General features: G+C 49.5%; 1 protein-coding gene across 2 annotated transcripts in view; it reads right to left on the minus strand.

The window, feature by feature from the left end:
- The window catches only part of FANCA (FA complementation group A), a 38,367-nt gene that overhangs the window by 9,694 nt on the left and 3,328 nt on the right, over nucleotides 1–25,345 (minus strand). For both annotated transcript variants that reach the window (XR_012252850.1, XM_073659209.1), the window contains exons 5-26: nucleotides 24,786–24,881; nucleotides 24,505–24,578; nucleotides 24,142–24,251; nucleotides 23,588–23,670; nucleotides 19,215–19,248; nucleotides 18,767–18,833; nucleotides 18,378–18,490; nucleotides 16,900–16,976; nucleotides 16,498–16,639; nucleotides 16,165–16,298; nucleotides 15,871–15,981; nucleotides 15,566–15,661; nucleotides 15,422–15,481; nucleotides 15,110–15,198; nucleotides 14,369–14,429; nucleotides 12,476–12,525; nucleotides 11,915–11,991; nucleotides 3,090–3,194; nucleotides 2,882–3,018; nucleotides 2,742–2,812; nucleotides 418–517; nucleotides 147–316 (exon numbers count right to left, since the gene is read on the minus strand). Coding sequence is in view for 1 of the 2 variants with exons in the window: in XM_073659209.1 (XP_073515310.1) it covers nucleotides 147–316; nucleotides 418–517; nucleotides 2,742–2,812; nucleotides 2,882–3,018; nucleotides 3,090–3,194; nucleotides 11,915–11,991; nucleotides 12,476–12,525; nucleotides 14,369–14,429; nucleotides 15,110–15,198; nucleotides 15,422–15,481; nucleotides 15,566–15,661; nucleotides 15,871–15,981; nucleotides 16,165–16,298; nucleotides 16,498–16,639; nucleotides 16,900–16,976; nucleotides 18,378–18,490; nucleotides 18,767–18,833; nucleotides 19,215–19,248; nucleotides 23,588–23,670; nucleotides 24,142–24,251; nucleotides 24,505–24,578; nucleotides 24,786–24,881 (2,057 nt within the window). In the remaining variant the exon portion in view is untranslated. The remainder of the gene's footprint in view (nucleotides 1–146; nucleotides 317–417; nucleotides 518–2,741; nucleotides 2,813–2,881; nucleotides 3,019–3,089; nucleotides 3,195–11,914; nucleotides 11,992–12,475; nucleotides 12,526–14,368; nucleotides 14,430–15,109; nucleotides 15,199–15,421; nucleotides 15,482–15,565; nucleotides 15,662–15,870; nucleotides 15,982–16,164; nucleotides 16,299–16,497; nucleotides 16,640–16,899; nucleotides 16,977–18,377; nucleotides 18,491–18,766; nucleotides 18,834–19,214; nucleotides 19,249–23,587; nucleotides 23,671–24,141; nucleotides 24,252–24,504; nucleotides 24,579–24,785; nucleotides 24,882–25,345) is intronic.

Raw genomic sequence — 25,345 nt, forward strand, 5'->3', positions numbered from 1 at the left:
GACATTTGTGCGTTGCGCTGGTATCATGCACCAGTCCCAGTCATTACAGTGGGAAGTGACTAGAGTAGGACTAACCCGTTATATGACACTCGAGTCCACACGTGACGGTCACATAGACTGTGGTCACAGCTGCAAGACGCCCTCACCTGAGAATCACAGACGCAGACTTCATGCACTGCGGGTTCAGCACAAGTTCCCAGAACTTTTCTAGCGCATTCACTTCTGAATTTGGGTAGGTAAGCGACGCCCGGCACTCATGGAGATGAACTGAGAAAACAGCAAGTCCGACTACATGTGGATCTGTCAGGAGTCCTGCCTATAACCAGACAGGGCGTAAGAGAAGGAACAGATCTACCAAACTATCATCCACCAATAACAGGTGTTATCGGATGGACCAGCTGTACCATGGAGACGTACCTGCTGGCACAACAGCTGCAGCATCCGGCTCAGCACTGCACAGAGCGCCTTGGGGTGGCCACACAGCATCCTTACATACAAGGAGGGCCAGGGTCCCTGTCTGCAGAGGGGAGATGGAGGGATGGATCAGCCCAATATAAGGAGGCGGTAAGGAGACTTATAGGCCTTGCAATGCTCCTCTAGGAATTTAAATATGCAAATAGTCTCTTCAGATGCACTGATGAGGGGTAAACATCCTGAAACACGTGTCTATAAATTGAGTTTCTGATTTGGCTTAATATAAGGAGGCTGTAAGGAGATTTATAGGCTTTGCAATATGCAAATATAGTCTCTTTAGAAGCACTGATGAGGGGTAAACCTTCTGAAATACGTGTCTATAAATTGAGTTTCTGGTTTGGCTTAATATAAGGAGGTTGTAAGGAGACTTATAGGCCTGGCAATATACATATAGTCTCTTCAGATGCACTGATGAGGGGCAAACATCCTGAAACACGTGTCTATAAATTATGTTTCTGGTTTGACATCTAAGTCACGTGGCAAGGCTTGATAAAGGGTCAAAACATTGACTTTTAGGCTTGCTACCTCCTATAGATCAGTGGTCCCCAACCTTTTTTGCACCAGGGACCGGCTTGAAGCAAGATCATTTTTCCATGGCCCAGCAAGGAGGGGGTGGGGTGGGCGGGGCTTTGGTCATATGGGGGCGGGGTAATGGAGGGATTTGGAGTTTAGTGCATACTTATCATATAGTGTAGACCAGGTCCCCGCCAGGAGCTATGCCAGGAGCCACACATAATGTGCTGTGCCAGGAGCCGCATCACTGAGGCCCCATCACGCCCTGCAGCAGGACAGGGCAGCTGTCCTGACAGCTGCTGTTCAGCTGCATTTACTTCATCCCAGGGGCGGACACAGACTGTAGTGGGCCCCTGTGCAAGAAATTTTTGGGGGGCCCCCCTGCCCTTCATAAGGCAACAAAGTTATGTAAACATAACCCCCCCATGTGCATCTCTCACCCCCCCATGTGCAGCTCACCCCCGTGCATCTCTCATCCCCCTCCGTGCATCTCTCATCCCCCTCCGTGCATCTCTCATCCACCCCCTGTGCATCTCTCATCCCCTCCGTGCATCTCTCATCCCCCCGTGCATCTCTCACCCCCCGTGCATCTCTCATCCACCCCCCGTGCATCTCTCATCCCCCCGTGCATCTCTCATCCACCCCCCGTGCATCTCTCATCCACCCCCGTGCATCTCTCATCCACCCCCCGTGCATCTCTCATCCACCCCCGTGCATCTCTCATCCACCCCCCGTGCATCTCTCATCCCCCCCGTGCATCTCTCACCCCCCCGTGCATCTCTCACCCCCCCGTGCATCTCTCATCTCTCCCCTCCCTCCCATGTGCATCTCTCATCTCTCCCCTCCCTCCCATGTGCATCTCTCATCTCTCCCCTCCCCCATGTGCATCTCTCATCTCTCCCCTCCCCCATGTGCATCTCTCATCTCTCCCCTCCCCCCCATGTGGATCTCTCATCTCTCCCCTCCCCCATGTGCATCTCTCATCTCTCCCCTCCCCCCCATGTGGATCTCTCATCTCTCCCCTCCCCCATGTGCATCTCTCATCTCTCCCCTCCCCCCATGTGCATCTCCCATTCCCCCCACTCCTAGTTAATTGTATTTAAAAAAAAATAAAACTTGTTATACTTACCCCCATGCGATCCCTGCAGAATCCTGGCGCTCGTCCAAATCGCTGACACCAGGTTCTCCTGACTTCCGGCCATGTGACGGCGCCGTCACATGACCGGAAGTCAGGGGAATCATGAAGGTGCTGCCGCAGCAGCGCAGCGCTAAGATGTCCCGGACCCGGCGCTTAGCATGCGGCCGGGGGCCCCATGAGGAGAGAGACGCACAAGAGGGGGGCTCCGAGGGGGCTCCTACCGGCCGGGCCCCATACTGGAGTCAGGGCAGTCATGCCCTGATGGCGGCCCTGCTGGAGGCTGGAGGGGCCCCCTCTCCCCGCGGACCGGCTGAAAAACCCCAACGGCCCGGTCCTGGTCCGCGGACCGGCGGTTGGGGACCTCTGCTATAGATGACCAAGAGTTCCTCTCCTCTTCTACGTAAGTGGTTATTTCCATATTTCCGGGGAGCACAGTATGGCCCATAAGTATCCCCATGCTCTCCACAAGGTGAAATTTTACCCTTAGTACACTAGTAGTTCTCCTTTATCACAGAACCCCCTTTGTGCCAGTAGAGGGCAGTATGGGCTTCTAGTAGGAGCAGATGTTTCTCTGATAGGTCAGACAGACCTATGTCCCAATGGTAGATTTTCCTACCTGTCAGGAGGATTGGTGCTGGAAGCCGCCATGACACATTGGCAAAAGCATGTGAGAAGCAAATCAGCAACCTGAAAAATAATGAACAAAAATTTAAAAGTCATAAAAGCTTAAAGGAGAAGAGGAAGATCCGCGTTCACCTTCAGCTCCTGCGGCTCCAGATCCTCCACGGATTCAGTAAAGAGAGGCGGTGACATTGCAGGAACGGTGTCCATGTTGGCACTCCCCAATACTGACACCAGTCTGTCGGTGACCACGGTCACCTGGCAGGAGATCTCTGAGGGCAAAGACAGCCGTTATATAAGGAGACGCAGCAGGGTGTAATATATAAGATTATTCTGCACGTACCGTCGTATCGCTTCGGGTCTGTGATGAAGGGTCTCAGCTCCCACAGTGCTGCCTGTAGTCTGGCCACAGGCTCCTCATTCAGGGACACCTCCATCTTCTCATTTTCTAATGGGTGAAAAATCAGGATCAGTGTCCAAAATCTGAATACAACGAAATATACAGTACAAACCAAAAGTTTGGACACACCTCATTTAAAGATTTTTCTGTATTTTCATGACTATGAAAATTGTACATTCACATTGAAGGCATCAAAACTATGAATTAACACATGTGGAATTATATACTTAACAAAAAAAGTGTGAAACAACTGAAAATATGTCTTAGATTCTAGGTTCTTCAAAGTAGCCACCTTTTGCTTTGATGACTGCTTTGCACACTCTTGGCATTCTCTTGATGAGCTTCAAGAGGTAGTCACCGGAAATGGTCTTCCAACAATCTTGAAGGAGTTCCCAAAGAAGCTTGGCACTTGTTGGCCCTTTTGCCTTCACTCTGCGGTCCAGCTCACCCCAAACCATCTCGATTGGGTTCAGGTCTGGTGACTGTGGAGGCCAGGTCATCTGGCGTAGCACCCCATCACTCTCCTTCTTGGTCAAATAGCCGTTACACAGCCTGGAGGTGTGTTTGGCTGTGTGCCCACGTAGCGTTTTTCAAGCGTATATGCTGCGGAATTTCCGCAGCGTAAACGCTTGAAAAACGCATGTATATCCGCACCCCATGGTCCCCAATGGCATTCCGCAATGTCAATGCCCATGCTGCGGATTTTTCCGCAGCATATATGCTGCGGTCAAAAATCCGCAGCATGTTCATTAATTTTGCGGAAGCGCAGCGGAATCAATGTGCGGATGGTACCCAAGTCTGGATGAGAGGAGACTCTCATCCAGACCTGGGTACCAAAGAACCTGTAAAAAAAAGAATAAAATAAAGTTTATACTTATCTTCCGATGTTTTCCCTCCGTCGCGCTGTTGTCTGAAGGACCTGCCACGTCATTGAGTCATGTGACCCACCACATGACTCAATGACGTCACCGCAGGTCCTGCACACAACAGCGTGAGCCGCTCAAGACTCCGGACGGGGCAGAGGATGCATCAGAAGGTGAGTATAAAGTTTATTTTTTTATTTTTTACCATTCTGAACAAGTTGTCAAGCACTTTTCCAAGTGATGCTTGGAGAAGTGCTTGATAACCCGCATGCGGAAATGCATGCAAAGACGCCCCACAAACGCTTCTACCTGGCGGGAAAACCGCATGTAATATCCGCATGCGATTTTTCCGCCAGGGAGAAGCGTAAAAAATATGCTTCAGGTCCGCAACATGGGCACATAGCCTTTGGGGTCATTGTCCTCTTGAAAAATAAATGATGGTCCAACTAAACGCAAACAGGATTGAATAGCATGCCACTGCAAGATGCTGTGGTAGCCATGCTGGTTCAGTATGCCTTCAATTTTGAATAAATCCCCAACAGTGTCACCAGCAAAGCACCCCCACACCATCACACCTCCTCCTCTATGCTTCATGGTGGGAACCAGCCATGTAGAGTCCATCCGTTCACCTTTTCTGCGTCGCACAAAGACACGGTGGTTGGAACCAAAGATCTTAAATTTGGACTCATCAGACCAAAGCACAGATTTCCCCTGGTCTAATGTCCATTCCTTGTGTTCTTTAGCCCAAACAAGTCTCTTCTGCTTGCTGTCTGTACTTAGCAGTGGTTTCCTAGCAGCTATTTTACCATGAAGGTCTGCTGAACAAAGTCTCCTCTTAACAGTTGTTGAAGAGGTGTGTCTGCTGCTAGAACTCTGTGTGGCATTGACCTGGTCTCTAATCTGAGCTGCTGTTAACCTGCGATTTCTGAGGCTGGTGACTCGGATAAACTTATCCTCAGAAGCAGAGGTGACTCTTGGTCTTCCTTTCCTGGGGTGGTCCTCATGTGAGCCAGTTTCTTTGTAGCACTTGATGGTTTTTGCAACTGCACTTGGGGACACATTCAAAGTTTGCCCAATTTTTCCCACTGACTGGCCCTCATTTCTTAAAGTAATGATGGCCACTCGTTTTTCTTTACTTAGCAGCTTTACTCTGTCGCCTCATTGGGGGACACAGGACCATGGGTGTTATGCTGCTGTCCACTAGGAGGCGACACTATGCATAATCTGAAAAAGATTAACCGTGGCTCCTCCTCTGCAGTATACACCCCTGGACGGCATCAGCCTTCTCCAGTTTTTGCTTGTTAGGCACACCTAAAACTTTTACTCCGTTTTCACCGACGGGATTACAGATGAAGAAAACTGGGTCTACTGCGAGACTCCCGCCATGGCTCCTTCCTCGGCCCCTTATTACAGGGTGCACAGTTGAAGTCGAGATGGCTATTCCCCATGTCGCTCCATCCCCAGCCCCTCGGGTGCTGGTTCGAAGTCGAGACCCCCCCTCCTTCCCCAATTCCTTTTGGTTTCTGGGTTGAGGTCGAGGCGAGGATATAGCCCCCTGATGGTGACAGCAGCACCTCCCTAATCCCCCCCCCTGGGGGTATTAGGTTGAAATGCCTCAGGTAGGGCCTGTACAGGCAGCAGCTCCCAGCAGCCAGCACACTACGGCTGAATCGAGGGACCCCAGCCCTGCCGCAGGCTCCTGTTGGGGCCAGGGGGAGTGCAGGCAGGCATGACACAACAGAGGCACAGGCCTTCCTGCGCCCTGTTTCTGCGGCAGCACCAGCTCTATGGTGCCTCAGGCGGACTCTTCACAGGGCCCCCCCCCCCTTCCGCTTATACCCCACCTCTATCCTGCCTTTAAATAAGGGGGGGTCAGTTTCAGATCCGGCCCCCTCCCGGACTTCCGCGCCGGCCTGGAGTCCCTTTGGGCATCAGGCATCTAATTTAGGCCGCGTCTTCGGCCTAGCCGTAGCCGTCACCTCCTCTCCACGGCCTGCCCCCCGAATGACAAACATGACACTCTACAGTGTTATAGAGGGGGCGGATCGAGACTGAAATGGCACGATTTCACACAGTTCTGCCGCCCTTTTCAGCTCTCCGCCCCCCTTCTTTCTTAACTTTACTCCGGCGGCCATTATCTGCTGCAGGATAAGGGAAGACCAGCCAGTCTCCGGGGGGGCACAGGACTGTGAATCTTCGGCGCTGAAACTAGGGGCACACTGGTGGGATAAGATCACAGCTGGAGTTCTTCCTCGACTGTGAGTCCATTATTCCTTATAGGCTCCTCTGCATAGCCACCCCTGTAGGGCCCTCTGCATAGCCACCCCAGTGCACTATGCCGGGCTCAAGGTCCAAGAGAACCAGGCAGGACTGCTATTATGCACTCTGTACAGCCTGCAGCAATACTCTCCCCAGTGGCAGCACGTACCCGCACTGCCAGGACTGCATCCAGACTACTGCGCCAGAGCCCCAAGAAGCCCCTGCCAATGCTTCGGTGTCTAATGCCACGCCGGAATGGGTCACTCAGATGTCGCAATCTATGATGCAGTCTATAGATAACCTAACCTCCACATGGCTCCAGGCTCTGCAGAGTCATGCCTCGGCTATGAACACTACCCAGCAAAGGGAAGGCTAGACTCAGGGACATGACGACCCGGGCACATCCACGTCTAGGTTAGGACGCAAGCGGACCCACAGGCCACGTTCATCTGCATCATCCCATAGCACACGGTCATCCCCTTCTAGGGAGAGACACCGTAGTTCCAGGTCATCTAGACAGTCCCCTACCAGGGACAGACAATGCAGTTCTCCGCAGTGATCCCAGACCAGAGAAGGCCTCCACCCTGGTTCACCCAGCAGGAGAAGCCTTAGCGATACACAAGATTCGGAAGGCATCTGTGATTCCGACTCGGAGAAGGAAACTGAAGGGTCCTTGATCCCAATACCCCCTAGCAATACAGCGCAAGTTGAGGACGTAATCTCGTCCATCCATCGGGTGCTGTACATTTCTGATCCGCCCCCGGAGGCATCACAACACAAGATTTCCTTTGAAGGAGTTCTGAAGCTGCCCAAGGTCTTCTTTGACCACCCAGAGTTTAAGTCGATCCTTAAAAAGCAGTTCTCACAGCCTGAGAAGAAGTTTACCAATCGCAAATATCTGGAGGCGCGGTACCCCTTCCCACAGGAGACGACCAAGGAATGGACAGATCCACCCAAAGTGGATCCCCCAGTCTCCAGATTAGCAGCACAGTCACTCCTTTCACTGCCAGATAGCTCAACCCTCACGGATGCAGCAGACCGACAGGTAGAACGCATGGCTCGTTCAATTTTCGAGGCTGCAGGGGCCTCCCTGGCTCCCGCGTTCGTTTCAGTTTGGGCTGCCAAGGCCATCCTGGCTTAGGCCCAAAAATTTACAAGCTGGCCTCCAAGTATCTGCTCCTGAGCTGTCGGACCAAGCGGTTCAAATAGCAATTGTAGCAGATTACATGCTTCATGCAGCTCTGGATTCTGCAAGGGGTGCAGCGGGGATAGCATCAAACGCCATCACAATTCGGAGTATCCTCTGGCTGCAGGAATGGAAAGCAGACGCAGCCTCAAAGAAGTCCCTCACGCACCTCCCGTACCTCAGTGGTCGACTTTTTGGTGAACAGTTGGACACGATGATATCCAACGCCACCGGGGGTAAGAGTACCTCTCTCCCCCAACTGAAACCCAAACGCACTTACAAGAAGCGTAACCAAACTCGATTCCGATCCTTTCGGAACTCTTCGGGCTGGTACGTCTCGCGGCCAGCACAAAATAGCAACCGCTCCCCACGCAGGGACAACTCGCGGTAGACGCAAAAGTCGGACAAGACCTGGCAGTCAAAAGCAGGCCAGTCAAAGTTAAAAGGAGGAAAATCTCAGACTTCCTCCTCATCACGACTCACGGACGCCGGAAGACACCCCACCTGTAGGCGGCCGACTTTTGCTCTTTCATCAAGTATGGCTGCCTATTACAGAAGACAGGTGGGTCAGGAAACTAGTGTCTTCGGGATACAAGATCGAGTTCACTTCCAACCCACCAAACAGACTCTTTCTTTCTGTTCCCCCAAAACCGCCAGCCAAGGCTCATGCCTTCCACCAAGCGGTCTTCTCGCTTCTTCAAGCAGGAGTCATAGTACCGGTCCCCGCGGCAGAGCGCTTCCGAAGGTTCTACTCCAATTTATTCGTAGTCCCCAAGAAAGGAGGCGGCGTACGGCCCATAGTGGACCTAAAACAGCTCAACAAATAGCCACGGCTCCCAGAGTGTTTACCAAAGTCATGGCAGCCACCATGGACGTCCTGCACTCCAGAGGCATAGTAGTCGTTCCATACCTGGACGATCTCCTTATCAAGGCCCCACCTTCAAGGACTGCAAGCTCAGCGTCTCAATCACAATCGACATTCTGAGTCGCCTGGGCTGGTTAATCAACCTACAAAAGTCATCACTAACCTCGAGTCAGTCTCTGACCTTCCTGGGAATGCTATTCAACACCTTCAGGGGTCTAGTGCTCCTTCCCAAGGACAAGGCACTGCCTCTCCGTCTAGGAGTTCGCACTCTCCTCAGCAAACCCCCTCGATCTCTCCGGTTTGCCATGAGAGTCCTTGGCAGGAAGGTGGCAGCAATAGAAGCAGTCCCATTTGCCCAGCTTCACCTCAGGCCTCGCCAACTAGCCATCCTCAAGTCATGGGACAGGAACCTTTTTTCTCTCGACAGGGAGTTCAAGCTGACATCATCAACCAGGAGGTCCCTGCACTGGTGGCTCAAGCCTACCTCACTAACAAGGGGGAAATCCTTTCTCACGGGTCAATGGAAGGTTCTGACCACCGACGCGAGCCTGACGGGATGGGGTGCGGAACACCTACACCACAGAGCACAGGGCAAGTGGTCCCCAGCAGAAGCGACCATGCCCATCAACATCTTGGAAATTCGTGCCATCCTCCTGGCATTGAGAGCCTTCCATCACTTACTGGCAGCCTCTCACATCAGAGTACAGTCGGACAATGCCACGGCTGTGGCATATGTGAATCACCAAGGGGGGACCCGCAATGCCCAGGCGATGCAAGAAGTGACGCACATTCTCCACTGGGCGGAAGACACAGGTTCGGTTCTCTCTGCGGTCCACATTCCGGGTGTGGACAACTTGGAAGCAGACTTCCTCAGCCGGCAGGGAATGGACTCGGGAGAGTGGTCTCTCCATCCCAAAGTTTTTCGACAGACCTGCCATCGCTGGGGGACTCCGGACGTGGACCTAATGGCATCCCACTTCAATGCCAAGGTCTCCAACTTCATGGCCAGAACACAAGACCCGCAGGCACTAGGAGCGGACGCCCTGGTTCAGGACTGGACCCAGTTCCAGCTCCTGTACATTTTTCCACCTCTTCCCCGGATATCCAGAGTGGTGAGTAAGATCAAGCAAGAAGGAGTTCCAACCATCCTAATCGCACCGGACTGGCCCAGACGTACATGATACGCCGACATCGTACAGCTCACAGCAGACGTCCCCTGGCGTCTCCCCGACCGCCCGGATCTTCTGTCACAAGGCCCGTTCTACCACCAGAACTCAGGGGCCCTCAATTTGACGGCGTGGCCATTGAGACCTGGGTTCTAACCCAGTCAGGGTTCTCGCCGGACGTCATTGGAACCATGATCAGGGCACGGAAGCCAACCTCTGCTAAGATTTATTACCGTTCCTGGAAAGCCTTATTTACCTGGTGCGAATCTCATGGCCAGACCCAATTCCCTTATTCCCTTCCCAGGGTACTTGGGTTTCTCCAATCGGGTCTGGAGGCCAGACTGTCCCTGGCCTCCCTTAAGAGCCAGGTGTCAGCTCTCAGTGCTTTTTCAGAGGTGCATTGCTAACAAGCCGCAAGTAAGGACATTTCTTCAGGGGGTTTCCCGATTGGTTCCCCCTACAGACGACCACTAGAAACATGGGATCTCAACCTGGTGCTGACAGCATTGCAGGAAACACCCTTTGAACCCCTTAGGGAAGTCTCACTCCACCTTCTATCCCAGAAAGTGGTTTTCCTAGTAGCAATCACATCGCTACGCAGGGTTTCTGAACTCACAGCACTCTCCTGAGACGGCCCTTCCTGGCTTTTTAACAGGACAAGGTAGTACTCCGTACGGTCCCATCCTTCCTTCAGAAGGTTGTGTCCAACTTCCACCTCAATGAGGAAATTTCACTGCCATCCCTCTGTCCGGTCCCGGTTTCCTAGAGTGGAGAAGGCTCTGCATACGCTTGAGCTTGTCAGGGCATTGCGTATCTATGTGTCTAGGACTGCGCCCTTCCGGAAGTCTGATTCTCTTTTCCTTCTTCTGGAAGGCGGCCGCAAGGGTCTACCAGCTTCCAAAGCTACCCTTGCCAGGTGGATCAAATCCACCATACAAGAGGCCTACCGCCTCAAAAATTCTCCTCTTCCAGCAGGTATTACGGCACATTCTACACGTGCGGTAGGGGCCTCCTGGGCCATTTGGCACCAGTCTTTGGCACAAAAAGTGTGTAAGGCAGCCACCATGACTAGCCTACACACGTTTACCAAACACTACAGGGTTCATACCCAGTCCTCAGCAGACGCGAGCCTGGGTAGATGTGTTCTGCAGGCGGCGGTACCCCAATTGTAGGGGCCTGTCTACACAATATTCGTCCATTGCTTCCCACCCAGGGACTGCTTTGGGACGTCCCATGGTCCTGTGTCGACCAATGAGGCGACAGAGTAAAGGAGATTTTTGTGTACTCACCGTAAAATCTCTTTCTCTTAGCCTCTAATTGGGGGACACAGCTCCCACCTTGTTGCCCGTTCCGGGCCGTTGTTATGCCGAGTTCTCATATTGTTTTTTTTTTTTTTTTTTTGAGCTCGTACATAGTTGCCTTCTTATAAGCGTGGTTATGTTATCTATGTTATGTTCCTCCTACTGCTTTTGCACAAAACTGGAGAAGGCTGACGCCGTCCAGGGGTGTATACTGCAGAGGAGGAGCCACGGTTAATCTTTTTCAGATTATGCATAGTGTCGCCTCCTAGTGGACAGCAGCATAACACCCATGGTCCTGTGTCCCCCAATTAGAGACTAAGAGAAAGAGATTTTACGGTGAGTACACAAACATCTCCTTTTTTCTAGCCATAATACAAATTCTAACAGTCTATTCAGTAGGACTATCAGCTGTGTATCCACCAGACTTCTGCACAACACAACTGATGATCCCAACCCCATTTATAAGGCAAGAAATCCTACTTATTAAACCTGACAGGGCACACCTGTGAAGTGAAAACCATTTCCGGTGACTACCTATTGAAGCTCATCAAGAGAATGCCAAGAGTGTGCAAAGCAGTCATCAAAGCAAAAGGTGGCTACTTTGAAGAACCTAGAATATAAGTCATATTTTCAGTTGTTTCACACTTTTTTGTTAAGTATATAATTCCACATTTGTTAATTCATAGTTTTGATGCCTTCAGTGTGAATGTACAATTTTCATAGTCATGAAAATACAGAAAAAAATCTTTAAATGAGGTGTGTCCAAACTTTTGGTCTGTACTGTATGTAAGATATGTCAATACTGATAAGAAGGCTTGGCACATAGGATATGATATAAAACCAAACGAGAATATTCTCCAAAAGACCCTCCGTCGAAAGCCTCTCAACCACCTAACCAACCCTTTCACTGATGAGGGGCAAGAAGCTTGAAACAGTTGCCAGCAAATTAAGGTCTTTTCCTTTTGGAGAAGATTCGGATTCAGCTTTATATCCAGCGTGCAGGGTGAGGATCGTCCCCATTCAATAAGACTGACCCGTGAATGGCTTATACAGCCCCAGCCTAATTGCTCCAGCCATTGTTCCCCCCCCCCCTATCCGACATTAACCACTCCTGTACTTTGACCTCACCTTCTAGTTTCCGATGTTTCTCCCGCTCACAGGCATCGAGATATGAGCTCATCACGGCAAGGGGAATCTTATCAGCTCTGGAGCAAATATGTAAAAGGGAGACGGCATGTAATAACTTATGCAGAACAGATTACTTCAATCTTCAAAATTATTCGTTTGGCTTCCCAGCTGTAAAACTACCAATTCCCAGCACATCCTAACATTCTCAGGCTAATATATCTCTGCCCTCGAAGCTCCCCCTAGAGGCAGCTGCAGGCCATTCTAACGCAGAACAGGGGACCCCTAATTCCTGATAGGTGGGAGCACCAAAAAATGGGACACTCAGTCAGTGGATACTTATCCCCTATGCTATGGGTAGGTGATAAGTTCTCAGTCTTGGTAACTTCTGTGTGAGAACAAGTTGGGAAACTGGATCTCGGAGCCCGACTTCCTGCGCTGCCATCTCTCACTAGCGGGCACATAGGTGACATCTGCTCTGCCATCTGCGCCAGCGAGCGGGGACGGAGACGTACAAGGCGGTGCGATCCCCAGATTATACACATCATAGGACAAAGCTCTCACCTCCGCAGCGCGTCAATGAGCAACATCAGCGAGTCTGCAGCCTCCGGGAGCTGTAAGGACACAATATACAGCGCCAAGAATCAGCAATGAGAGGCCAAATTATATAATATATATATATAAACATATATACATACACACTGCTCAAAAAAATAAAGGGAACACTCAAATCACACATCCTAGATCTGAATGAATGAAATATTCTCATTGAATACTTTGTTCTGTACAAAGTTGAATGTGCTGACAACAAAATCACACAAAAATCATCAATGGAAATCAAATTTATTAACCAATGTAGGCCTGGATTTGGAGTCAACCCCAAAATTAAAGTGGAAAAACACACTACAGGCTGATCCAACTTTGATGTAATGTCCTTAAAACAAGTCAAAATGAGGCTCAGTATTGTGTGTGGCCTCCACGTGCCTGTATGACCTCCCTACAACGCCTGGGCATGCTCCTGATGAGGTTGCGGATGGTCTCCTGTGGGATCTCCTCCCAGACCTGGACTAAAGCATCCGCCAACTCCTGGACAGTCTGTGGTGCAACGTGACGTTGGTGGATGGAGCGAGACATGATGTCCCAGATGTGCTCAATCGGATTCAGGTCTGGGGAACGGGCGTCCAGTCCATAGCTTCAATGCCTTCATCTTGCAGGAACTGCTGACACACTCCAGCCACATGAGGTCTGGCATTGTCCTGCATTAGGAGGAACCCAGGGCCAACCGCACCAGCATATGGTCTCACAAGGGGTCTGAGGATCTCATCTCGGTACCTAATGGCAGTCAGGCTACCTCTGGCGAGCACATGGAGGGCTGTGCGGCCCTCCAAAGAAATGCCACCCCACACCATTACTGACCCACTGCCAAACCGGTCATGCTGAAGGATGTTGCAGGCAGCAGATCGCTCTCCACTGCGTCTCCAGACTCTGTCACGTCTGTCACATGTGCTCAGTGTGAACCTGCTTTCATCTGTGAAGAGCACAGGGCGCCAGTGGCGACTTTGCCAATCCTGGTGTTCTGTGGCAAATGCCAAGCGTCCTGCACGGTGTTGGGCTGTGAGCACAACCCCCATCTGTGGACGTCGGGCCCTCATACCACCCTCATGGACTCAGTTTCTAACCGTTTGTGCAGACAGATGCACATTTGTGACCTGCTGGAGGTCATTTTGCAGGGCTCCTCCTGTTCCTCCTTTGCACAAAGGCGGAGGTAGCGGTCCTGCTGCTGGGTTGTTGCCCTCCTACGGCCCCCTCCACGTCTCCTGGTAGCGCCTCCAGCCTCTGGACACCATGCTGACAGGCACAGCAAACCTTCTTGCCACAGCTCGCATTGATGTGCCATCCTGGATGAGCTGCACTACCTGAGCAACTTCTGTGGGTTGTAGAGTCCGTCTCATGCTACCACGAGTGTGAAAGCTCAACTAACGTTCAAAAGTGACCAAAACATGAGCCAGAAAGCATTGGTACTGAGATGTGGTCTGTGGTCTCCACCTGCAGAACCACTCCTTTATTGAGGGAGTCTTGATAATTGCCAATAATTTCCATCTATTGTCTATTCCATTTGCACAACAGCATGTGAAATTGATTGTCAATCAGTGTTGCTTCCTAAGTGGACAGTTTGATTTCACAGAAGTTTGATTTACTTGGAGTTATATTCTGTTGTTTAAGTGTTCCCTTTATTATTTTGAGCAGTATATAATACATACATACATAGTATATATATAATATATATACCACCAATGTACAATAAAAGAATGGATTCTGGGGTGTAAGAGAAAAAAAAGAATGAAATAGAGAGAGAAAGAGAAAAAGAGAACAAAAGAAAAAGAATCAAAGAGAAAGAAAAGGAGAAATACATGAGAAAATAATGCCTCCATGATGGAGCAGATGTGGTATACAGACCGCTCTGGGGCTCAGCAGCGCAGGGAGGAAGCGGGATGTATAATATGGCCTCCGGAAGATGCTGAGAAAGAGCAGAGACATATCAGGGTGTGAGATCTGCGCAGAGAATACACAGGACGCTGCGCAGACAATACACAGGACGCTGCGCAGACAATACACAGGACGCTGCGCAGCCAATACACAGGACGCAGCGCAGCCAATACACAGGACGCAGCGCAGCCAATACACAGGACGCAGCGCAGCCAATACACAGGACGCAGCGCAGCCAATACACAATACACAGGACGCAGCGCAGCCAATACACAATACACAGGACGCAGCGCAGCCAATACACAGGACGCAGCGCAGCCAATACACAGGACGCAGCGCAGCCAATTAACACAGGACGCAGCGCAGCCAATTAACACAGGACGCAGCGCAGAGCTATCAGAGGATTGTCACAGGGATCTGGGACACACGACATTCCCAGGATATTGTTTTCCTAACTGTCGGAGGAGTCACTAATACAGAACACGGGCACCATCTTGGCTACTAATGGCAGACTGAGCCACCTCAGCACAGAGTATTTCAGGAGGGGCTGTGACCGTTCCCTGTGTAGAGGGTGCGAGGCTGGGGGCAATGCCAGCATTAGGCAATGAAGGAAAAGTGAGGCATCACTGACAGAGGAATGCCACTGCAGCGGTCATGAAACTAAAACTCCCAGCATGCCCTGACGGCGAGCGGCAGACGAGCTGCACCTACCTGGCCTCCATGACACTGGCCGGGATCTTGCCGGTATTCTGGAATATCTGTACGGCCTTCTCTACGTCTTGCTGTGCCTGAGGTTGTGTCTGCGGAGCCGGAGATACACGGGAGACGTGAGCTACACTGTCCCGGCTGTACATAACAACCAATCAGAGCTCAGCTTTCATGTCTAAATCAGCTGAGATAATATCAAAGCTGTGCTGCAATTGGCTGCTATGGATAACAAGGACTGTTTTCATAAAGATGGTGTATTTTAACCCCTTCCAGACACAGGGTATGAGAATACGTCCTCACCCAGGTGTCCCATACCTGATTTCTGTCGGAGGCTACGGAGAGGTCCTCATACAAGCCCATGTCTTCAATGGAAACCTGCAAACACAGAAACAATGCAATCAGCCAAAGCGAATCATGTCCAGTCAATCCGCCTCCGACCGCCTTCATCCACAACCTCACCTTCATGTCTGCAAGCCGGGTTTTAGCCAGCGTGATGTACTCCATCAACAGGGGGCGTAATTTGGCTGCCACAAATGGTGGATGGAGGATGTGCACCTGCAAAAATTTAAAAAGGGATTTTCTAGTTTTCTTGATCCAGTTCAGAAACAGCGCCCCCCTGGTCCTTGGACTAAGCCTGGAACTGCACATAAACTTGAACATAGTGAAGCTACAATACCAGACGCAGCCTGCGGACAAGACGACCCCATTTTCTAATATCTCAAAAAAAAAAAAAAAAAACATGTAAAGACCCTGTATGAACTTACCTTTAAGTATTGTGACGTTTCATAAGGGACCAAATCGGACAGAAATTTCAAGAGGAAAAGCAGCGACTTCTTGGTGATGCTCTGGTGTGAACTGGGCGTACCAAAAGTACCCTAAAAGAAGGGAATAATAAACTTCAGTCACCCCGAGAAAGTCTTCCAACTCATAGCTGCGGTGTACATTGTCGCATCTAATATGGCGGCTTTTAACCCCTTCCTGCTTTTTGCGCTTTTGTTTTTTTCTCCATAATTTTTTTTTTATTTTTCGCTGAACGATTGGGTGCCACGCTTCTTTACCTTGAACCATTCTGTGTAGGACATAAACGCCGCAGGTCCTTCCAATGCTGCTTGTCGAGCTACGAGGAAGGCGGTGATTAAGTACTCCAGCTCGTAAGTGTCAAAGGCTTGTGACAGGAGACGGCTCAGAAGATCTAAAACCGAGAAAAGAAGGTGAAAAACTTAAATGTTCAGTATAAGGATGATGGGGACAAAACTGCAAAGTTCAGGCCGCAGTACCACTGATCCGCCACAAGGTGGTGCACAATATAATCTGAATATCTGCACATTTGCAAATTGGACTAGAACTATATAGCGCCACCTGTTGGATGCAGCGATCTGGACATTTCTCACCTTTCACCAGTGCTTGAGCTTCAGACTGGCAAACGACCAGGCAGGAGACGCAGGCTAAAACATGGTGCCAGTTCACCTCCTGCGTATCCAGAACCCTTTGTATGCGAGACAACAGCTTTTCGGCATTAAGGAGGACAAACAACTGGAAGGGAATAAGACGGGTGGGATCCACAGATCAAGAAGAAGCGGCAAGTCATCAAAGCTCATGTGTATAGGGGCCTGTACACATTGCATAAATTGCAGCCAAAATGGATTTTGGTGAGACTGACTAACCCTTTAATGAGCAATGATGTCAGAGGAAGCACAAGTAGCCAAAGGTGTCAGGGAGCGTCCATATTGGGTATGCATGCATGCACGGCTAGGCCGAGGGTGCACGTCATAGGGAAATTAATCCGATCTTACCTTCCGGTATAAGGTCGTAAGCAGCGGGCACGTTTTTGCAAAACTCCAACCTCCCTGTAACCGTATGGCGTCAGACACTATGTGCAGAACGACAGCAAAAGGGAAAAGACTGAAACCAATGACGGAAAATACATTTGTGCACACTATATGGTCCCCACCTAAATGGATCCCCACAGATCGGACCCCCTACATATCCTCCAAACATGCACATGATAGTCCAACTCCTGCTCAACTCCGGTGTCTAATCTGAAGCCCATCCAACATACTTTACACTGCAACTCTGCTCTTTTTGCATCATCAGTGTGGAGACAGAAGAACAACATCTACACTTACTTGCCCCCAACAGTTACTTTGCATCTATAGGCCCCATGTTCTGCACAGGGAGCAGATTTCTTATTAATTGCTGAGTATTACAGATAAATAATGGACTTGGATTCTTTTATTTTTCCCTTACCTATAAAAAGACAGCGGACTATAAAGTGATGATCATAGTAATTCCGTAACTATGATGAAATCCAGGTCATAGTAATAAGCGTATAAGTGGCAGCAATGACACGGGACACGTCATAAAACACGACTTGCTGACTCCGGGTGTCCCAGAGCCCGGGGACATGGATATATTGCAAGTATGAGGACAGAGGGCAAGTGACGGATACCAGCCTTGCCCTCACAGGATGGGTCATGGAAGAAACTGAGATGCAAGTGCCTGTTAAAGAGCACCGGTCCAGATCCACAGTGCATGGTCGCAAGTGCATTTAAAGGGGTAGTCTCATCTTGTTAAATGGGTAAAATTGTAATGAGTTTACAAGAACGAGCAACTCTCCAATTTATCTCCCATGAAAAATCCTCTCCGTTCTCAAGAAAGAAGAACTTTTTAGTTCCTTAGTGTTCAGTTCGTTGCCCAGTTTACCGGACACCCCTGCGGGGTTTTCTTTGCTCCTCAGATGCTGTGGAGGAAAAGCTGCCTCTGATATCGACACAGGAGAGAGCACAGTCAGGGTAAGAGGTTGCAACCATGTCGCTGGTCCGAACCTTCAGTCTTCAGGAGCACACTGCTCCCCTTAGCAGAAAGCCAGGGAACCAGCGAGCTCCTGATAAACGACTTTAGAAGTGGGGATCCGACAACTGCACTGATCGGCTGCTATAAGCTTGACATTGAATGGAGCTGAACTGCAGTTCCCGGCAGCGGCTGCTACACATTTCAGCACCGTTCAATGTTTATGCACCTGGATAACCCCCTTTAAGTTCTTCACGGTTGAGGGCGATAAGAGTACAGAGCTCAACTGTTCCTATCAGTCTTACTAATGGCACAGCAACATATACGTCCAGCAGTGAGAAGTAACCGGGACTCCACACCCCAGCTACAGTGTACGGTGGAGTCTCAGTACAATCCTGTGAGTAGTCGAAAACTATCATTCACGGTATATTGCACGTTCGCACTCTTCCCAGCATCTCTTATCAGGACACCTGTGTGTTACCCTTTAGCTTTGGCCTGAAGACGAGGGTCTGGCTCAGGGTATGAATAAAAAAATCCTCCAGAAATTCCGGAATCACACGCACCCTGTATCTAGAAGCATCATAGGCAATTAACCTGCAAAAGAACAGACACCAGATTAGCCCCACAAGTTGCCCATCATGGGTTCAGTTTCCCCTATTAGCCTCCAAGTGAAAGAACAGGGGGTGATAAGTGGATCATTTCTTGCACACAGAAACACAAGGTGCTACTAAAGACAAGCATAGTATTATGAGAATTATATTACTCCCAGGTAAATTGGTTCCCCCCTAAGAAAGTACACAAATCACTGAAATAAAAAGGGAAATGACAGATACAGAGAACACACATCTGGGTGTAACGGCCTTCACGTACCAGAACTGCTCCACTCCGGGCTTGTAAGACTCCTCACTATGGGCTTCAGGAATACAATCAAGAAACCCTGGAAGAGAACATGTCCCCCCATTACTATGGGAAATTTAAAAAGGGTCTTTCATCCTTAGATCTCACTTTTTAAGAGGTACTACAGTCCAATGTTGCCTTTGCAATTCTGCTGGTTTCAATTGGAAACAGTCAACAGGCTTGCTGACAGACCCGGATTGCGGCGTTTCCATGATGCAGAGGAGCAATTAGTTTTACTTATTTTGGACCATTGTACACCTCCTGGCTTCCAATAATGAGTGAGCTGTAAGTCAATGGTGAATGCTGGAAGCTCTGAAGCCAGCAGAATCGTGAATGCAGTCCCAGACTACAACGCAGAATATGGAGCGTCTATTTCAGGGATGGATAAATACCAACTTACAGTCTCCCCCAAATCACTTACGTGAAAGCATTTTATCCAATATGGAGAGCGCAATCTGACACAGAAAAAGAAAATAATGTTAGAAATCATTTTAACTTTTATTCCATAAATCAATAGTACACGTGAAAATAAGAAGCTTTGTAATATACAGTGCCTACAAGTAGTATTCAACCCCCTGCAGATTTAGCTGGTTTGATAAGATGCAAATAAGTTAGAGCCTTCAAACTGCAAACGAGAGTAGGTTTTATGAACAGAAGCATAAATCTTACAAACCAAAAAGTTATGTTGCTCAGTTGAATTTTATTAAATTTTAAACATAAAAGTGTGGGTCAATTATTATACAACCCCTATGTTTAATATTTTGTGGAATAACCCTTGTTTGCAATTACAGCTAATAATCGTCTTTTATAAGACCTGATCAGGCCGGCACAGGTCTGTGGAGTTATCTTGGCCCACTCCTCCATGCAGATCTTCTCCAAGTTATCTAGGTTCTTTGGGTGTCTCATGTGGACTTTATTCTTGAGCTCCTTCCACAAGTTTTCAATTGGGTTAAGGTCAGGAGACTGACTAGGCCACTCCAACACCTTGACTTTTTCCCTCTTGAACCAGGCCTTGGTTTTCTTGGCTGTGTGCTTTGGGTCGTTGTCTTGTTGGAAGATGAAATTACGACCCATCTTAAGATCCTTGATGGAGGAGCGGAGGTTCTTGGCCAAAATCTCCAGGTAGGCCGTGCTATCCATCTTCCCATGGATGCGGACCAGATGGCCAGGCCCCTTGGCTGAGAAACAGCCCCACAGCATGATGCTGCCACCACCATGCTTGACTGTAGGGATGGTATTCTTGGGGTCGTATGCAGTGCCATCCAGTCTCCAAACGTCACGTGTGTGGTTGGCACCAAAGATCTCGATCTTGGTCTCATCAGACCATAGAACCTTGAACCAGTCTGTTTCAGAGTCCTCCAAGTGATCATGAGCAAACTGTAGACGAGCCTTGACATGACGCTTTGAAAGTAAAGGTACCTTACGGGCTCGTCTGGAACGGATACCATTGCGGTGGAGTACGTTACTTATGGTATTGACTGAAACCAATGTCCCCACTGCCATGAGATCTTCCCGGAGCTCCTTCCTTGTTGTCCTTGGGTTAGCCTTGACTCTTCGGACAAGCCTGGCCTCGGCATGGGAGGACACTTTCAAAGGCTGTCCTGGCCGTGGAAGGCTAACAGTAGTTCCATAAGCCTTCCACTTACGGATGATGCTCCCAACAGTGGAGACAGGTAGGCCCAACTCCTTGGAAAGGGTTTTGTACCCCTTGCCAGCCTTGTGACCCTCCACGATCTTGTCTCTGATGGCCTTGGAATGCTCCTTTGTCTTTCCCATGTTGACCATGTCTGAGTGCTGTTCACAAGTTTGGGGAGGGTCTTAAATAGTCAGAAAAGGCTGGCAAAAGAGATCTTTAATCCACACATGTGAAGCTCATTATTCTTGGTGCCTGAACTACTTCTTAATACTTTAGGGGGACCAAACAGAATTCTTGTGGTTTGAGGGGTTGAATAATAAATGACACTCTGAATTAACTTTTAACGTTTTAAAAAAAAAAAAAAAAAAAAAAAATTTGCTGCAGTGCATTTCCCACTTCCAGGCTGATCTACAGTACAAATGTCACAATGCCAAGTTAATTCCGCATGTGTCAACCAGCTAAATCTGCAGGGGGTTGAATACTACTTGTAGGCACTGTATATTAGAAGCAGATTTCTTTTATTTCTCCTCCTGGACTCATTTCACTCTCAATTTATGGTTAAAAATTCTATACAGTTAAGACAGATTTCCGCATTACTCAGATAGGAGATGACAGTTGGTGATTTTAAAACTCTATGGAGGGGGCAGAGCTAGAGGGCCACACAGCCATTCTAGGGAGGAGCTAGAGGACCACACAGCCATTCTAGGGAGGAGCTAGAGGACCACACAGCCATTCTAGGGAGGAGCTAGAGGACCACACAGCCATTCTAGGGAGGAGCTAGAGGACCACACAGCCATTCTAGGGAGGAGCTAGAGGACCACACAGCCATTCTAGGGAGGAGCTAGAGGACCACACAGCCATTCTAGGGAGGAGCTAGAGGACCACACAGCCATTCTAGGGAGGAGCTAGAGGACCACACAGCCATTCTAGGGAGGAGCTAGAGGACCACACAGCCATTCTAGGGAGGAGCTAGAGGACCACACAGCCATTCTAGGGAGGAGCTAGAGGACCACACAGCCATTCTAGGGAGGAGCTAGAGGACCACACAGCCATTCTAGGGAGGAGCTAGAGGACCACACAGCCATTCTAGGGAGGAGCTAGAGGACCACACAGCCATTCTAGGGAGGAGCTAGAGGACCACACAGCCATTCTAGGGAGGAGCTAGAGGACCACACAGCCATTCTAGGGAGGAGCTAGAGGACCACACAGCCATTCTAGGGAGGAGCTAGAGGACCACACAGCCATTCTAGGGAGGAGCTAGAGGACCACACAGCCATTCTAGGGAGGAGCTAGAGGACCACACAGCCATTCTAGGGAGGAGCTAGAGGACCACACAGCCATTCTAGGGAGGAGCTAGAGGACCACACAGCCATTCTAAGGAGGAGCTAGAGGACCACACAGCCATTCTAAGGAGGAGCTAGAGGACCACACAGCCATTCTAAGGAGGAGCTAGAGGACCACACAGCCATTCTAAGGAGGAGCTAGAGGACCACACAGCCATTCTAAGGAGGAGCTAGAGGGACACACAGCCATTCTAGGGAGGAGCTAGAGGGACACACAGCCATTCTAGGGAGGAGCTAGAGGGACACACAGCCATTCTAGGGAGGAGCTAGAGGGACACACAGCCATTCTAGGGAGGAGCTAGAGGGACACACAGCCATTCTAGGGAGGAGCTAAATGAACACACAGCCATTCTAAGGAGGAGCAAGAGGGACACACAGCCATTCTAAGGAGGAGCAAGAGGGACACAGCCATTCTAAGGAGGAGCAAGAGGAACACACAGCCATTCTAAGGAGGAGCAAGAGGGACACACAGCCATTCTAAGGAGGAGCTAGAGGGACACACAGCCATTCTAAGGAGGAGCTAGAGGGACACACAGCCATTCTAGGGAGGAGCTAGAGGGACACACAGCCATTCTAAGGAGGAGCTAGAGGGACACACAGCCATTCTAGGGAGGAGCTAGAGGGACACACAGCCATTCTAGGGAGGAGCTAGAGGGACACACAGCCATTCTAGGGAGGAGCTAGAGGGACACACAGCCATTCTAGGGAGGAGCTAGAGGGACACACAGCCATTCTAGGGAGGAGCTAGAGGGACACACAGCCATTCTAGGGAGGAGCTAGAGGGACACACAGCCATCCTAGGGAGGAGCTAGAGGGACACACAGCCATCCTAGGGAGGAGCTAGAGGGACACACAGCCATCCTAGGGAGGAGCTAGAGGGACACACAGCCATCCTAGGGAGGAGCTAGAGGGACACACAGCCATCCTAGGGAGGAGCTAGAGGGACACACAGCCATCCTAGGGAGGAGCTAGAGGGACACACAGCCATCCTAGGGAGGAGCTAGAGGGACACACAGCCATCCTAGGGAGGAGCTAGAGGGACACACAGCCATCCTAGGGAGGAGCTAGAGGGACACACAGCCATTCTAGGGAGGAGCTAGAGGGACACACAGCCATTCTAGGGAGGAGCTAGAGGGACACACAGCCATTCTAGGGAGGAGCTAGAGGGACACACAGCCATTCTAGGGAGGAGCTAGAGGGACACACAGCCATTCTAGGGAGGAGCTAGAGGGACACACAGCCATTCTAGGGAGGAGCTAGAGGGACACACAGCCATTCTAGGGAGGAGCTAGAGGGACACACAGCCATTCTAGGGAGGAGCTAGAGGGACACACAGCCATTCTAGGGAGGAGCTAGAGGGACACACAGCCATTCTAGGGAGGAGCTAGAGGGACACACAGCCATTCTAGGGAGGAGCTAGAGGGACACACAGCCATTCTAGGGAGGAGCTAGAGGGACACACAGCCATTCTAGGGAGGAGCTAGAGGGACACACAGCCATTCTAGGGAGGAGCTAGAGGCCGACACAGTCATTCTAGGGAGGAGATAGAGGCCGACACACATTCTGCTGTGAGTTTCATAGAACTTTAAAAGCACCAACTATCATCTCCTATCTCAGTAATGGGAAAGTCTGTATTCACTGAATACAGATTTTAGCCATGGATTCAGAATGAAAGATGAGTCCAGGAGGAGAAAGAAGCGGATTTATCTGATATACTAAAAAGTTTTACGTTCACCTTGATTTATGAATAATAATTAAAACGAAGGTCACACTTTAAGCATCAGTCGAAGGATTTATGCTTGGACCTTCTCTTACCTTGGTAATTTGGGAACATTCAGGTTTTCTCCCGGATACAGAAGACTTACAGAAAGCTTTTCCAATCAGCACAATCAAGAAACCTATACAAAAGCAAAAAAAATTAAAGGGGAAACTGGAGAATTAAAGGGGTTGTCTGTCCTTGGGGTACAAGTCTGCAGTCCCTCTATGTGATTGCAGACTTGTGAATCCTCTCAGCGCGCACTGTCAGGATTCTCTGGGAGGTGATGTGACCGCAAGTATGTGAATCGCACACTTCTAGCCACATTCCGACTAGACGTGTTTGGCCTCAATCGATTCACTGGTATTAAACGAGGCCATGAATGTCTACTTGGCATGTGACCGCATGAATACAAAGAACATACTTGCAGTCACGCATCCGCCCGCTTCCGGCACTTGAATAACACTGGTTAACTGTGGTCCTGGATGTGGATTTGCACAGTCAATAAGTGTTGTCATGAGGACACTGGAGCAGAGATGCTGCCAAATAGATTTTTTTTTTTTTTTTTTATATATATAAAAAAATCTAATAAGTCAGTAGTAAGGCAACTCACCAGATATCATCTGCTCACAAAATTCTACATCAAGAGACTTTTCCATGTGCAGGAAGAGTGAATGCAACTCCCCGCAGAACCAGTCCACCACAGAGCAAGGGTCCCTGCAACTACAGAGAAAGGAGTGGCTAGATTTTAGATGGGGACTTACCTACCTATATGGGGACATTTAGCAGCAGCTAACTCCCCTCTCCCCCATACACCTATAAAAATGCATACTAGCTCGGCCAGGCTGAGCGTGCATATTTACAGAGAGTCAGGAGAGAGAGCTGTCGGATAAAGGAGCGTTCGGCCGACAGCTATATGGTGTGCAGCCGGTTAATGTGTTTTCCAAGGTTGTCTCATTTCCCATTTAACACTTGCCTCTCCAATACGTCCTCCAGTCCGACAATGTCCGAGTTCTGCAAGTGCCATACAACTTCGACAGCAGGAGGGCGCTACCAGGGAGAGATCAAAGATATGAAATATTGCCACACTACAAGACCTTCTTAATGCAGTTACTGCTTGGCGGCACAATGAAAATTCTAACAGCTACTGCAGAACAGCTTTATTCAGTAGGAATGAATGTGGATCCCACACTTTTACTAGAGGCACTTCCGTCCTCTATCCGCAGATTTAGTATCTTACTCCCCAGGGGCACTTACTTCTTGTTCCCAGATCTGCTTTAAAAAAACGGAGCGACTAAAGCAATTTTCCACTTGAAGTCTCTTTAATGTGTGAAGAAAATCCGTCAACCTGTCCTGTAAGGAATGGACAAAATATGACATGGTCACCGTCTCCCTACAAAGCACAAAGGATGGTGACGAGGACGGAGGGAGAATAAAAGATTTCCAACTACAACGTCAGACAAATTAAAGTCAGAATTTCCGCTTGATGGCAGATATTAGAGAGACAGAAGGTTTGGGCATGTCGAAGGTGAACATGCTTGATCCTTTGAGAACAAAGAAGATAAGCAGCTGCCACATATCTGACACCAGCTTACTTCCCTTCTCCTATGAAGAATACCGAGCGAGCATGCACATGTGTGGGATGGGAGAAACAGCTGTAGGTCAACATCTAAGACCCATTTAAATGGTAACGGGGATGACTAAGTCTGTCACTTTAAGGCAACATGAGGTTGCACCTTGCAATTTTGTGTAATATGCAATGTGATTCAATCCAGGGATTAATCCATCACATGACAATACACGAAGAGCGCTCTAAA

Source organism: Phyllobates terribilis, unplaced genomic scaffold (assembly GCF_046119375.1).
Source record: "Phyllobates terribilis strain yellow unplaced genomic scaffold, ASM4611937v1 Scaffold_13__5_contigs__length_258822181, whole genome shotgun sequence".
NCBI lineage: Eukaryota > Metazoa > Chordata > Amphibia > Anura > Dendrobatidae > Phyllobates > Phyllobates terribilis.